The following is a 15,008-nucleotide window of genomic DNA, read 5'->3' as shown; positions in this document are numbered from 1 at the left end:
TTAAAATAAAATAAAATAAAGAAAGGCTGCAGTCTGAACCAACCTAAAAGGTGTGCATCTCGGTATCTATGGTTACAGCTCTGTAGGTTATTAAGATACTGAAAAGGTCTCAGCTTTTCCCGCCAAAAGCGGGAGCAGGGAGGGACCGTCTCCAAGGAGATTGGTTAGTCAAGAGGTTCTAACCCTAACCACGCCTGCAAATACTCGGTCGGCATTGGCTGCTGCCACTTAGCCAATAGCAGAAAGCGAAATGGAAGTCAACGTAAAAGGAAAAAAGACTTTTGATCCATCTTTCAGTGAAAAGCAAATGCCTTGGCAAAGCCACTGGTCCAAAGTGACATCAATTGTGTTGGTTAATAGGTTGTGATTCCCAAGAATACTATGTGGCAGTGGTCCATCAACGTTGTTAGACATTTACTTGCTTCTGCACTCTGAATCACTATGCTTGTCACCGTCCTTTTAGTCCACTGATTTTTTTTCTAAAGTTTGTCGAAAAGTACAAAAAAATCTTCACAATTGCTTTCTTGTATAGGTCTTATGTACAGGTTAGATCTCTAGTGATCTGTCACCGTCTTACTGTTTGTTTTTTGCTCCCTATTTGAAGAGATTTTTTTTCTTGAGTATTCCTAGTCCCAAAGGAAATCAAAATTAAACAAAAGTACAGAGGCCATAGAATCTCCTTTGAGGTTTTTTTTCCCGCCTAGTCTCAACACCCCACCGCTACCCCAAACAAAAATGCTCTTAAACCCAACTTAAAGACACGTATTCTCAATCGCACACACACACACACACACACACACACACACACACACACACACACACACACACACACACACACACACACACACACACACACACACACACACACACACACACACACACACACACACACACACACACACACACACACACACACACACACACACACACACACACACTCATATGAACACACACACACACATACGCACACAGACAGCAGGAGCAATGAGAGGGGCTGCAGTTAGACCAACGCTGTAAGGAAATAATTATTCACATTCTTAGTGTGCATAAAAGACTGTGTGTGTGTGTGTGTGTGTGTGTGTGTGTGTGTGTGTGTGTGTGTGTGTGTGTGTGTGTGTGTGTGTGTGTCAGTCGTGTATGTGTTCATCATATGTGCACCCTGGCACTTTTTTTTCTTAAGGCGCTCGCCATGTCACTACAAGGTTGGGCAGCACAGTGCAGAGTAATACAGCGCTGGGTTGGTACAGTCCTTCTCAGCCCTCAGTGCACAACCGACAACGTCATCCTGACCCAGGCAGGGCCCACCACTGTAGAAGGAGGTATCGAGTAAAAGACACCAGGTGTCACCGCGGATGCAGGCATCACACAAAGTGTCACCTTCCTCCATATTACACACTTCCAGCATTCTCACAAGCATTTATCCACCCTTGTGTACTGCAGGGGAGAAACACGCTTCACTGTCTGACCAAAAGATTTAAGAATATTACCACAAGAAGTAACAATAAATCTTGTGTTTTCTGATTGGGGTCAAAAAGTGCTGCTGGGACCTGTGCTTGAACGTGACATTGTCGGCTGTGCACAAGTGTTCTCTCCATCGCATGGAAAAGCCACTTCTCATTGGCTACAAAGTTTCGATTTCAAGATTAGCTCGGAGCTTGCTTTTAGCAAGGCCCAGAGTATGGCCCCGACTAGTGCCACCACAATGGAAAAATAAAAACAAAAGCACTCGAAAAAGAAAAGCCACCCACTACAAACCGTCAGGGCCATGTCTCTGGTTCAATTTGAAATCTAAATGAACAAAACATTGAGACGCGCACATCAATACCCCATACATACAATGCACACACATTAAAAAAAAGAAAAAAAACCAAAGCAACAAGACAAAAAAACCTAAACAAATTACTTCTTCCTTAAAAAAATAAAATATTCAGGACCATCAGCTTTCATATAAAACACCAGCAAGCAAAAAAAAAAAAAAAAAAGGAAAAGAAAATTAGGAATACTGAGGTAACAATACCCTGAGGTAGGTTTTTTCTTTTACTTAATTTCATCTTTTCTCTAATCTGTTCTAGTAAGGGAGAGGACATCCAGACCTCTGGTGCCCCTCCCCCGCAGACTCTAAGCCAATCAGGAGAGAGAGAAGGGCAGGAGAGGAGCCAATAACCTCGCCAGATCGCAACCATTGACTTTAAAAGGGAACAAGGAAGGATTCCAAGGAAGGAATGTCGGTATAAGGACGCACTGTGACCATCCTGCATCTGCATTTCGAGGAGCGCATCCCATCAGTCAGGATAACTCAAGGCTGGTTAGACTCCTCTCTCAGTTAAAAAGTTGCATATAAAGGTCTTTGAGGGTTACAGACTGAGCTTTAAAAAGGATATCACGATGGTGGCCACTTAAGTGACAGGGAGGCTCAGGTTGTCACAGTGATGACCTCACTCAAGATCCTCTCCGACATTCCTTTCTGGATCCTTCCCCCTCTCCCCTTTGCTGTTGTTCTAGTGAGGGGCTGGGTTGACTCACATATCATATATATATAATATATATAAAATATGCCATTTGGGCGCGGGTCACTGGCCAACGAGCATCGCTGGCTACTTCTCAGGCAAACGTTTCCGTTTGCTTTTTCTCATCTTTTAAGTTTTTTTTATTATTTTCTTTTAAATCCACATGGTATTTAAACTCTTGTTTCTAGGAGCTGTTGCTCTGCAATAGAACTGCAGAGTCAGCTTCGACCCGCGCACTTAACTGTTCTTTCACCACGACGACCAGCCGGCCAATCCGCAGGGGCCGTTGAACAGATGCCCGCCACTCCTTGGCAGGGTCCTAGAGCCCCCTTGGCTCAGTGCCGGTGGTCAGTCACAGCGTCATAATACACATTTATGAAGATTATATTTACAACCTCTTTTATTTTCAACTCTTTGCTTTTTTTCCAAAATCTTCAACCCCCACAACCTCTCCTAAGTGGGGGATTTAAAGAGCAGTGTCAACAACTACAGCCCCTCGGCACTCCTGTGATTGGTCAAGTGCCGAGTCACCTGATTGGTTGCCCGACACCCGCCATTTTGCGATGGCTTCCTCCTTGCCCCACCCTTTTTCTCCTGATGAGGCTGCACTGCATTTTTTTCTTTTATAATACCTCTGAATAAACATTTCTATACATATAGCTCTATTTTTTTTTCTTTAAAAAAAAACACCCTTAAAATATCAAAATGACCAGAGATGGCGAGGATCCAAAAAAGGGGGAGGTTTAGTTAGTACAAAGACCTCTTGGTTGAGCCCAGTGCAGGCATTAGACAGTGCCTCCGTACAGCAGACCCTGGTGCAGCATTCTCAGCCCCTCTCCTAGTATTTAGTATTACAACTTTTAAGGCAAATCTGACTTCAGGTCTGCTGTAGAAAGGGGGCAGCTTAACTTTACTTTGCATCAGCTCGCAGGCTTAGTGAGGTGCAATACCTCGAGCCCACACCAGAGGGCGACCTTACTCCCTTTCACCACAAGGCCCTGCGCCATCACCGGTCACTAATTCTGGTCTGGCATCTGGTCTCTGTTTTTTCTCTTTTTTTCTAGTTATGTCTTTTTTATTTCTCTTACTTTAGCTTTGTATTCTCTATTCTGCTTTTAGTTATCTGTCTTCTAAACGTTGTCTTCTCTCTCAGGCTTCTTCCCTCTATCCGTTTGATGCTCCTCCTTTCCTCTCCTAGCTAGCGCTGGGGCCGTGTGCCGCTACCTCGGTCCGTCCATCATCAGTCCCGTTCGTCCGTCCGTTTTTGCTCACTCACTTCGTTCTTCTGGTCTTTTCGTCTCGTTTCGTTCGTTGTGTCTGTCCGTTTGAATCTGTCATCATCTGTCTATCAGTCCCATATCCTTTCGCTCTGCTCCGACCAGCACCGTTCACCTGTGCCCCGTGGTGAGGATAGTGGGGGGGAAGGGGTTTGGAGGGGGGAGAGGTTGGGGGTGGTGGGGTGGAAGGGGGGTGGGGCAGGGCGAGGCGTGGCGTGGCGGAGAGGCGGGCGAAGAGAAGTGGCGCTCACTGGGGGGCGCTCACTTCCTCCGTGTGGGGCACTGGCCAGCGAGGCCCATCTCTGGCATGGGCTGCTGCGGTGGCGCCCCCTGCTGCTGTGGCCCCTGCTGCTGCTGTTGCTGCTGCTGTTGCTGCTGCTGCTGCTGCTGCTGCTGCTGCTGCTGGGGCTTCTGCTGCTGTTTCACCTGCGTAAGGATGTCCCTGATCTTCCTCTGGGCCAGCTGAGGAGAGAGAGAGAGAGAGAGAGAGAGAGAGAGAGAGAGAGAGAGAGAGAGAGAGAGAGAGAGAGAGAGAGAGAGAGAGAGAGAGAGAGAGAGAGAGAGAGAGAGAGACAGAGACAGAGACAGAGAGAGAGATACAATGAGGGCAAGAAAATAAAAAAGGAGATAATGACAACAGATGAAAGAAAGAATACAGAGAAAGAAAGAAAGAAAGAAAGAATACAGAGAAAGAAAGAAAGAAAGAAAGAAAGAAAGAAAGAAAGAAAGAAAGAAAGAAAGAAAGAAAGAAAGAAAGAAAGAAAGAAAGAAAGAAAGAAAGGTAAGCAATTCACTTAGAAACAAAATTCTCACTGGAGAAAATTTAGATTTAGGCAATTTAGGCAAAAATAATTTAGGCAAAAAAACACTCAAATACTACTAAAAATGAATGTGACATCCAAATATGTAGTAGGAGCGATAGCAGCAGCACAGCGCCCTGATGAGGTCTGTGACTGAGGTGGCCACAGGACTGTTAGGGGGCCCCTACCTGGCTGGCGTAGAAGTGGCCGATGATCTTGACGATGACCTGGTCCTGCTCATCTGGGGTCTGCTCTCGAGGGACCACCACCTCCGCAGCCGTCAGGTTCTGGAGCTCGTTTACCTGCACAGGTGAGAGAGGCAGAAGGGAGAGAAGACAAAACACAGGTGAGGGCGGCATAAGCAGAGATTCTTTAAGTATATAGAGATATGCCAATGTAACCTCTCTCTCTCTCTACTCTCTCTGGCATAAGGGAGAGAAGACATAAGGGGCGGGGTGAGTAAAGCAGGGGAGGGCGGCAGAAGGGAGAGAAGACATAAGCAGTGGAGTGAGTGAGCAGTCATGAGGAAAGGTCAAAACACACTGAAGAAGTGGATTACATTGGACACAATGAAGGACTGCATTTTAGCCATAGTAGTGCTTCAGCAGCAAGACCAAACCACTACATGGCCATTATTATTCTCCCACACCCAGGAGCTGAATTGGCCTGAGATGATGGCTGTTTACCATGTTGTAAATGTTGGCTAGCCACATCCCTGCCAGTAGGCCACTAAAGCCACATTCACATACGTCACTTGCTTCTCGCTCACTCACCTACTCGACACTCACTCACTCATCGAACGTTTGCAAAACGTTCCCGCGAGATTAACTGCCAATGCTACAGCGAGAGGTACTGTCAGTCATCCAAACTCTGTATTCCGATTGGTTACTCGCCTTGCTCGAAATTGAAATATTTTTTAACTCGGAATCCGCCCACATTGCATCGCTTGTAATCTCCGTGCCTCGCTGGAACACATAGACATTCTATTGACTTCACTCGCTGAGCGAGTAACTAGTAGCAATATGTGTGAAACCTAGAGTATCTTAAGGGTCACCAAAGGTCATCACAGTTGTATAGATTTAGCTGAACTCATACATTGTTGCCTTGGTCTCAAGAACTGTACTTTGACACTGTTACAGTCTAAAGGCTAAATGGAGCTAAGTGTAATGTAATGTAAATATAAAGTGCAATGTGAATAGAGCCTAACCACTCTGTTGATTTTGATGAGGACAATAGTTATCATTATCATTGAGGAATTATCATTCTCAGACTATGTATGTATGTGAATTATCATACTGGACTAGGCACAGAAATCTATTGGCACATGTGCCCCATCAAGATTTGTTCTTTGTTTTGTCACCAGCAGCAGCCACCGCTGGTCCTTACCGTCTTGCCGCCCTTGCCGATGACCCTGCCTGCCGCTGCGGCCGCCACCTTGATGTGGGTCTCCAGCTTCACTTCCTCTTTGGGCCCAAAGAAGTTCTCCTCCTTCAGCTTACCGTAGATCCTGCCCTGAGCCTGGGAGAGAGAGACATGACATTAGAATTATAGTACAGTACAGTACTCATGACATTAGAATTACAGTACAATACAGTACTCATGACATTAGAATTACAGTACAATACAGTACTCATGACATTAGAATTACAGTACAATACAGTACTCGTGACATTAGAATTACAGTACAGCACAGTATAGTACAGTACACTTATAGTAGATCCTGCCCTGAGTCTGGAAGAAAGAGACACTGCATTAGAATTACAGTACAGTACAGTAGTAGATCTTGACCTGAGCCTGGAGGACAAAGATTACATTACAATACACTACAGTACATTACAATATATTTAATACTCGGGATGACACCGAACGTGGATTTCTGCTTACAATACACCTTTCTTTTGGAACTGCTTTTAACTTTTTAGTTGCCAACAGACTGAAATTATTAAAAAAGGTTTGCAGAGAATTCAAAGGTTGACAAGTGATTACGGTACATCTGGAAAACCACCTGTGACGTGAAGGGTACTTTCCGCCTCCAGTTGAACTTTTCTCTCCTTCCGCTCACAGCAGAACATTTGAGCTCCAACGCTCACTTTCATTAAGAAAGAACAAAAAAATATGGCTCATACTGTAAAATCCACGTTCAGAGTGATCAAAGCCGTAAACAGTATGTGGATTTTGCACTAGCCAGTAAGCCAGTGTGGCGCTGAAGCGTGTGATGAACAGTAGTAGGCCTACCTTGAACTGGGCCTCTGGTGGCCCAGTAACGATGACCATGCGCATCTTCGAGTCGGGCGTCTCTGCTGGTGCAATCTGCAGATGATGGAGTAAAAAAAACACTAGTATTAGGACAGATGGAATAAAAACAGACAGAACTCCATGACAAAGCATTGATTCTGATGCCTTTTTGGCCATGACGAAAAGTTGGCCAACTTGACTTTGTTACGCCAAAACATAATCAATTCATGAACATGCAGTATGTTAGAAAGCTGGTAATGAAAAGCGAAAATAGATGAATCAGTCATCTCCTTTTGTCTGTGTGTGGGTGCACTATGCATATGTGCTAAGGTGAGTGTGGACCTGTCCTGCACAAGTGTTTTTCGTTTGCATACATGTTTTCAGGTATTGCATTTGATATGTTGATGGAGCCCTCAGCTAGCGTGCGTGCATGTGCGTCTGCGTGCATCATACCTTGATGGAGGCCCCAGCGAAGCGGCTGAGCTGCTTGATGTGTTGGCCCTTCTTGCCGATGATGGCCCCCACTGCCTGGGCTGGGATGTACACGTGCACCGTCTCCTGCTCCGGCGCCTGTGGAGAGGAGAGAGGAAGGGCAAACCGTCAGGATTGGGACCATTACCATACTGTAGATTACTGTGGCATCAGAAATTACTGTACATCATCTAGGGCAGGGGTGGGAAATCTATGTCTCGAGGGCCGTTTGCGGCCCTTGAGGCCGTTTTTATAAGGCCCCCCCACCCCCCGATATAATTTTAATGTTATGCCGCTTCACATGAAATACGACATATTTTCTAAAGCAATCTTAGAAAATACATTTCCAATACAATTAAGTTATGTTCAGGGGACCTAGAGAAGGTGGGGTCTGTTTTAAAGGTGGCGGCCTTCAATAAAGGCCTAACGTGCAGGGGGAAATCCTGGTTTGTGTTCATAGTATGGCCCTCGGAGGACTTTTATGGCCCTCCGAGTAATTTTAAGTGGCCCCTCGAATGAAAAAGGTTCCCCACCTCTGATGTAGGATAAACTGTTCAAGTTCAAAATACACTAACCCTACTACAAGGTAAAATTCTAAAACCCAAAGAAGTCATATAGGAACAACGAGCTGTGAGAATTGGTAATTTATGGGGTCACAAGTTCAAATTGCCAAAACTAAACAACATTCAACTAAGAATTTCCACAGCTATACTGGAGCTGGCATGGCATGAAACACAGTCAGGAAGAACAGTCAATTATTGCATCGTCACTTCATTTGAACTTGGGTATGGCTAGTCGGTAAACACTACTCTACAATATTACAACTCCCACTACACTTGGATAACAGCCAGTGCAGGTGTCACTGAACACCTAATGAGCCTTAGTTGATAAATGAATTTGTATGTTCCATTAACTGAGCCCTGAGGAAGGTCCCTAGACCAAAAGCTTGGCTTATTAAAAATAACACATTTTTCTTTCTATTTTACATAGTCGGTAAACACTAAAACAAATGGATACATGAAATAATACTGTGCCTGAAATGAAACAATTGGCCTGAAAATGGGCCATTTCAATCAGCCACAGGTGTGTGTGTGTGCGTGTGCGTGTGCGTGCGTGGCAGGGAGGCAGGGAGATGTTAACTGGCATGGACAGTTGGCCGACCGGCCAAAAAGACTTCCCTTCCAAAGAGAGGACTGCACCTCACAGTGCATTCAATAACAACACCATTCACACTTCACAATTAATCTGTGATTGCAAATAAGGGCTTAAGGATAGTCAATTATCGTGGGATACACCCTTATAAGCGCTCAATTACAGAGTGATTACCGCTGATGTTTAATGACGTGATATAAAGCATCACCACGGCTTGCGGCATCATTTGTGCCGCTGACTGGCCGAGTGCTCTTTGACAATGACAGTTACAGTGACGGTGGCGAGTAGATTTGCAAGTGACACGACAGCAGAGTAAAGCAGTGGCCAACACACAAGAGTAATCAGGGATGATTGCTGTGCGAGTGGCCTGGCTTCTGAATGCGGTTGCCAGTGTGTGTGTGTGTGTGTGTGCGTGTGTGTGTGCGTGTGTGTGTGCGTGTGCGTGTGTGCGTGCGTGTGTGCGTGCGTGTGTGCGTGTGTGTGTGCTGCGTTTTTTTCTGTGGATGTGCTGTGTGTGTGTGTGTGTGTGTGTGTGTGTGTGTGTGTGTGTGCGTGTGCATCTTTTTGTGGCCGTGCTGCGGCCTCTCTGTGCTAATTGATGGGCCAAATGATAGACTCGGGCGGCGGGCGGGCGGCCTGGAGGAGCATCACTGGAGAGGCTCTGGAGAGCTCCAGCCTAAGCCCCTTTTCAACAGCCTCTCCCATCCAGGGTTGCCAGATGAGGGTGATGATTTCCAGCCCAAAAAAAATGCTCAAACCCTGCCTAGAAGCACAAAATCCTGCAAAATTCTATTGATTTATATGGCAAAAATTGGGCAGGTTTTTCTGCTAAAAAAAATGCCATTTTTACCCGCACACAGCCATCCTAAGCAGCCCAATTGGGCGGGAAACAGCCCAATCTGGCAACACTGCTCCCATCCTCACTTGGACAGTCGAGGGCTACTGGCTGGCTAAGGACCCAGGACACGCGGCCAAAAGACTCGATGCCCCACGGGCTCAATATCCTATTCCAACAAGTGAGGATGTGCAGCGGTTACATTGGCTTTTTTACTCTCAGCTGTCAATGTCTCACTCTATTTGCATTACTGCTATTGTATGGAAATGCCATAGTGGATAGAGGAAGCTCAGCTTTGGCCGGCTGCATTACACACTCTGCAGAATTATTAGGCTAGCATGTTTTTGACCACATTGTCTTTTTTATGCATATTTTCCAACAGCAACCTGTATGAACATGAAAACCTATTATTTACATAATAGCTTAATAATTCTGCACACAGTATTGTAGTAGGCCTAGCTTTTATCTGTGTTTTGTAGTAGCAGACATTACACACACGCGCGCACACACGCATACTAAATTGGTGCACTAAAATGGAAATGGTGTGATTTCTATGGCAGGAATCAGCTACACGATGACGGAGAAGCAATCTTTCCGCATGGGGCATCACGTTGCATGATGATGTATGTATGCATTCAAAATGTGCATTCCTGAATAATAGCAGCCACTGTGCATCTACAGTGGATACACATTGCTACATGTCGCAAGCCCCACCCTAAAAAAAAAAAAATCAGCAAGCCTAAACACGACAAAATTCGACGAAAGTCTATTACGGTGAGTATCTAAATTCCTCATGCTTACAGAAAAAAACTAAAACATCAATCCAGCACCGCCTTCACTGTCTGGCACTCTCTTTTTCAATGCCATTATGCAACTGCCATGATACCATGTCTATAGTGGCAATGAATGACATTTTATTCTATTTCACTACAATTTATTCTGCTCTATGCAATTCTATTGTATTCTATTCTAGGGGGAATACGGCCATTTCAGAACATAAAACCCCTGATGTTCGTTCATGCAGCAAGGGATTAATTAAATATCCAAATTCTTTTTTTTTGCTTACTAAAAATAAATAAACAAATAAATAAACAGCGCATGCAGCGCAGTACAATAGAGTAGAGTAGCACGCGAGGGGCATAAATGCATTAAATAAAAGCCCTAATATCCCTTCAGCCCTGAGAGCAGTGTGTGTGTGTGTGTGTGTGTGTGTGTGTGTGTGTGTGTGTGTGTGTGTGTGTGTGTGTGTGTGTGTGTGTGTGTGTGTGTGTGTGCGTATGTGCGTGTGGATGCATGCTTGTGTGTGTGTGTGCGTGTATGCGCGTGTGTGTGTGTGGATGCATGCGTGACAGGCGAGGGTAGCAGAGCAGATTGTTTCTGTCCACGGCTCAGCTCAGCTCAAGCTCAGGCTGGAGCCCCGAGAGTCACATGGTCACGCGCTGGCTCCGCCCCGCTATAAACTCCGGCTTTATTTATCAGCCAATCAGGACGAGGCATCAGCACGCGGCACGCAGCCAGATGCAGAGATTCTGGGGGTGTGTGAGCCGACAGCCAATCGCAGCTTGAGGAGAGGAAAGGAGAGGCTGGAGGAGGAGAAAAGAAGAACAAACGAAAGAGGAGGAGGAGGAGGAGGAGGAGGAGGAGGAGGAGGAAGAGAGGAGGAGGGTGCGTTTACCCCGAAGGATCCGTAGGGGGCGCCAGCGGACGGGTTTCCCGGAGGGGGTGGGGCCATGGCAGAGGAGGGAGGGAAGAGACCGAGCGCTCCCAGATTCAGCCCAGGAATCAGATGAGTCTGTTGCTGTAAAGAGACGGACACACACGGGGAGAGAGAGGGAAGGAGAGTGGAGCAGAGATGCACCGTCTAGGATTAATTTTTCATTCGATCACTTTTGGGCAACAAAATATGGATTTATCCGAGAGGTTCATCACATGTCAAGAATTTTTTTTTTTAAAGCATTTTTCCTCAGTTATCAATAAAACGTCTAGGACTTTTAATTCGCCGTGTTCTCTGAACAATTAACTTTTGCTCTACTTAAACATGTCCATGATCAGACAGACTAGCAGAGACTCACCATTAATATATCAGACTAAATCACTTACCCATCAGAACAAGCAATACATGCACATCAAGAAACAGTTGTAGTTACACAAAGCGCACTCCGCTACACAGAATTGACCCAACCATACCATACACAGACCCCCTCATTCATTACCAAACAAATTCTAATAAAGCAAGCACTGATAATATAATGTAGACAGCACATACGTTCATTCTTATCACATTCTGCTTATGACCTGATATACTGTAGCAGCTGCTGCCTTTAATAACAGCAACAGAAGATTATTTTAGTGCAAATTTCAACTAAACCCCCATACAGTTACAAAATAAAAGATCCTGTGTGATGAAGCGGTCCGCACACTGGGTATTAACTCCAAAAATACTTTATTTCATTGTATCGATTGCCTGAGGAAGATCCCTCTGTTGGATCGAAACGTTGCTGTATGTTAAAATGAAATAAAGTATTTTTGGAGTTAATACCCAGTGTGCGGACAGCTTCATCACACTACCTACTACCTTTTGTCTGGCACGTGGACAACTACTTGTGGATGTGCGTACCCTACTTCTAAACAAAAAGGAAAGATCCTCACATAAATTAATATGTCAATCATGTATCCAAGGAACACATGGTAATGTTTTGAGATTGTGCTTTTTGAGACATACAGTAAGTGTGTGGGCCTTGGTTGAATCAGCGTGGAATCATGACACATCAAGCCAAGTGCCTCCAAGTCACCTCACACACGTACATGGCGACAATGGCTACGTTTACGTAATGTTTTCAATTCCGAATGAATAATTAAGAATTAAATGGCTCCATCGAGTTTACTTTAATTAAGGGGTGTTTACATGATGTTTTCAAAGCGGAATTAAGCTTTATTCAGAATTAAAGTCAGTTAATTCCGAATTAAATGTCTCATGTAAACGTAGCAAATGTCATTCATACAGCTAGATAAAGAAGGCGCTCACAGCAATAACACAACACAACACAGCAGTTCGGGCGGCCGTCACTCCACTTACATTCATGGCGGCGATGTCGTTGTCGTATGCCTCACGGACCTTCTTCATGATCTCGGTCTCGGCCAGGCAGCAGGCCTCGATGGCGCCCTTCACTGTGATGGTCCTCTCGGGATTATACAGAGTCAGGTCCTGCAGACTGGAGACCGGAGAGGAGAGGAGGAGAAGATGGGAGCAGGAGGACAGGAGAGGAGGAGGAGGAGGAGGAGGAGAGGAGAGGAGAAGGGGAAAGATAGGGGAGAGGAGAGGAGGGGAGAGGAGAGGAGAAAAGAGGAGAGGAGAGGAGAGGAGAGGAGAGGATGAGTGAGAACAGAAAGCGGAGGAGAGAGAAGGATAGATGAGAGGAGAGGAAGAGATGAGAAGAGAAGAGAAAGAGAAGAGGCATGCAGAGGAGAGGAGACAAGAAGAGAAGAGAAGAGAGGCGAAAATAAGTTTTTAGAAACACAAAGGCAGTCCTAGGTGGATAGAGGCTGACACAGGCGAGAAATCCAACACCAGATCTGTGTCACTTCTAGCAATGCATTTCAATGCAGTCTGCTGCCTGGGGGTCGCCCTTGACACAGAGCAGTAGTCACACTGAAACTACGGTCATCAAAACTGCACTATGCTACACTACTCTACACTACACTACACTACACACAGAATGGAGTCTTTCTTGTTTATGCCTGCCTGCGGTTTGACTTAAGCAAAGCTGTCTTGAAAACTCAGAGAATAATGTGTGTGTGTGTGCGTGCGTGCGTGTGCGTGTGCGTGTGTGTCACTAAAGGCAATTCCACACTGACCCGACAGTTGGACATCAGGACGAATTTAAGACACTTGGGAAGAATCAGCTGGGTGTGTTTACGCATTTCTGAACGGGGTCAGAGTACGGCGGGGCCCGTAGGTCTGCTTCGAGACATTTTTCATGTGATCAGTTGGGGTGAGAAGTTGCGTTCATGGTCGGGTTCCATGATGGACTATGATTGGTTTGAGCTTTCACGTGAAAAGTTTGGGTCGGAATCGTCTTTGCTGCTGACAGACAGAAATGGCTGCCTACAGCAATGCAGGAGTTTACGTCACCATTTCCTAAAGTTTGTGTATTTTCCCCAAAAATATCCAATTTGTCACATTTTCCCAAAAAAAAACCCAACGTTGGTCAAAAAATTCTCCCACACGGCCCTGCCAGTAGCTTGTATGCCAGATAGCCTACCACCAAGAATTCATGCAAGCTCTCACACTCGAGCTCCGCAGGCGTCGGTGTGTGTGTGTGTGTGTGTGTGTGTGTGTGTGTGTGTGTGTGTGTGTGTGTGTGTGTGTGTGTGTGTGTGTGTGTGTGTGTGTGTGTGTGTGTGTGTGTGTGTGTGTGTGTGTAGAGAGAGAGAGAGAGAGAGAGAGAGAGAGAGAGAGAGAGAAAGAGAGAGAGAAAGAGAGAGAGAGAGAGAGAGAGAGAGAGAGAGAGAGAGAGAGAGAGAGAGAGAGAGAGAGAGAGAGAAACCCTTACGGTGAGATGGTGATCTTGGTGTCTGTGTCCTGTTCCACCTTCTTCAGGTTGCGGCCCTCCTTGCCGATCAGACGACCCACAAAGTTGTTGTGAGCCAGGATCTTCAAAGGCACCTCATCGGCACTGCAGAAACACACGCACACACACGCGCGCACGCACAGACACACGCACAGACGCACACAGACGCACACACACGTACACGCAACACACACAAATTAGTACATCCACTTAATACTTCCACACAATGGCCCTCTGGGGCACTCTATGCAAAAGAGTTGTTATGTTTGCGATATTGCCAGCACTGTATACCACATGGGTGTTGCATATGCAGGTACACAGGATGTACCTCCAACGAGTCATTTTTTTTCTCGAAACATTTTTTTTTAAAAATTGTATATTTTATGGGATTTTTCGTCTTTATTTCAGATAAGACAGTGAAGAGCGACAGGAAGCGAATATGGAGAGAGAGACGGGGTAGGGACGGATTCGAACCCTGGGTGCAACCCTTGGGCATACAAGCTCAAATGTGGGGGGCTTAGCACGCTGCGTCACAGCGGCCCCTTCTCCAAACATTTTGAATTAAAAAGCAGCATTTTCTTAACGTGACCTTCATTTCTGACCTTTACGTTTTATCTCCCCACCCCCAGCATTTCAAATGTTCCATGATGTGATATCGTAACCTCCCTTTCCGTTGACAATCTAATTGAATACACGGTTGTTCTCACAAATCAACTCATCAGTCGGATCACACGCAGATGCTAGATTTCAAAGAAGCTCGTTAGCACCTAAAGACAGTTAAATATTCATTGAGTACCAATTAAGAATGTCCTTTGCTAGGTGCTTCCACACTGAGCACTTCGGGCGCGTGTTTTGTCTTTCCTATTCACACCAGCATGTGACACCTCGATGCCTTCATATTTCTTCCATTCACACTCATCCTATCAGACAAACATCATTGCGCACACACACACACACACACGCACGCACGCACGCGCACATGTGCCCACGCACACGCCCTATGCAGAATACATATTGCCAGTGAGTGCATGGGTATGCACTGTACAGTATGTAGCAGTGTAAATGCAGTCACCTTGTAGTGGGAGTCTCGGCTAGCCCAGCCCTCCTCACTGCTTCACTGTGGCGATGGCGTGCGTGCTTCTCGGGGGGGAGGGGAGTGT

The 15,008-nt window shown here is 45.8% G+C and overlaps 1 protein-coding gene across 1 annotated transcript in view; it reads right to left on the bottom strand.

Moving 5' to 3' along the window:
* Nucleotides 1-3,940: 3,940 nt before the first annotated feature.
* The window catches only part of igf2bp1 (insulin-like growth factor 2 mRNA binding protein 1), a 71,174-nt gene continuing 60,106 nt past the window's right edge, over nucleotides 3,941-15,008 (bottom strand). Inside the window, exons 8-15 of the mRNA XM_063187877.1 lie at nucleotides 13,831-13,953; nucleotides 12,354-12,489; nucleotides 10,953-11,075; nucleotides 7,273-7,389; nucleotides 6,820-6,894; nucleotides 5,971-6,102; nucleotides 4,773-4,886; nucleotides 3,941-4,246 (exon numbers count right to left, since the gene is read on the bottom strand). Of these exons, the coding sequence (XP_063043947.1) occupies nucleotides 4,046-4,246; nucleotides 4,773-4,886; nucleotides 5,971-6,102; nucleotides 6,820-6,894; nucleotides 7,273-7,389; nucleotides 10,953-11,075; nucleotides 12,354-12,489; nucleotides 13,831-13,953 (1,021 nt within the window). The 3' untranslated portion in view covers nucleotides 3,941-4,045. The remainder of the gene's footprint in view (nucleotides 4,247-4,772; nucleotides 4,887-5,970; nucleotides 6,103-6,819; nucleotides 6,895-7,272; nucleotides 7,390-10,952; nucleotides 11,076-12,353; nucleotides 12,490-13,830; nucleotides 13,954-15,008) is intronic.

Source organism: Engraulis encrasicolus, chromosome 2 (assembly GCF_034702125.1).
Source record: "Engraulis encrasicolus isolate BLACKSEA-1 chromosome 2, IST_EnEncr_1.0, whole genome shotgun sequence".
Classification (NCBI taxonomy): Eukaryota; Metazoa; Chordata; class Actinopteri; order Clupeiformes; family Engraulidae; genus Engraulis; species Engraulis encrasicolus.
Note: the sequence above shows the minus strand (reverse complement) of the source record. Positions and strands in the feature narration are given on the sequence as shown.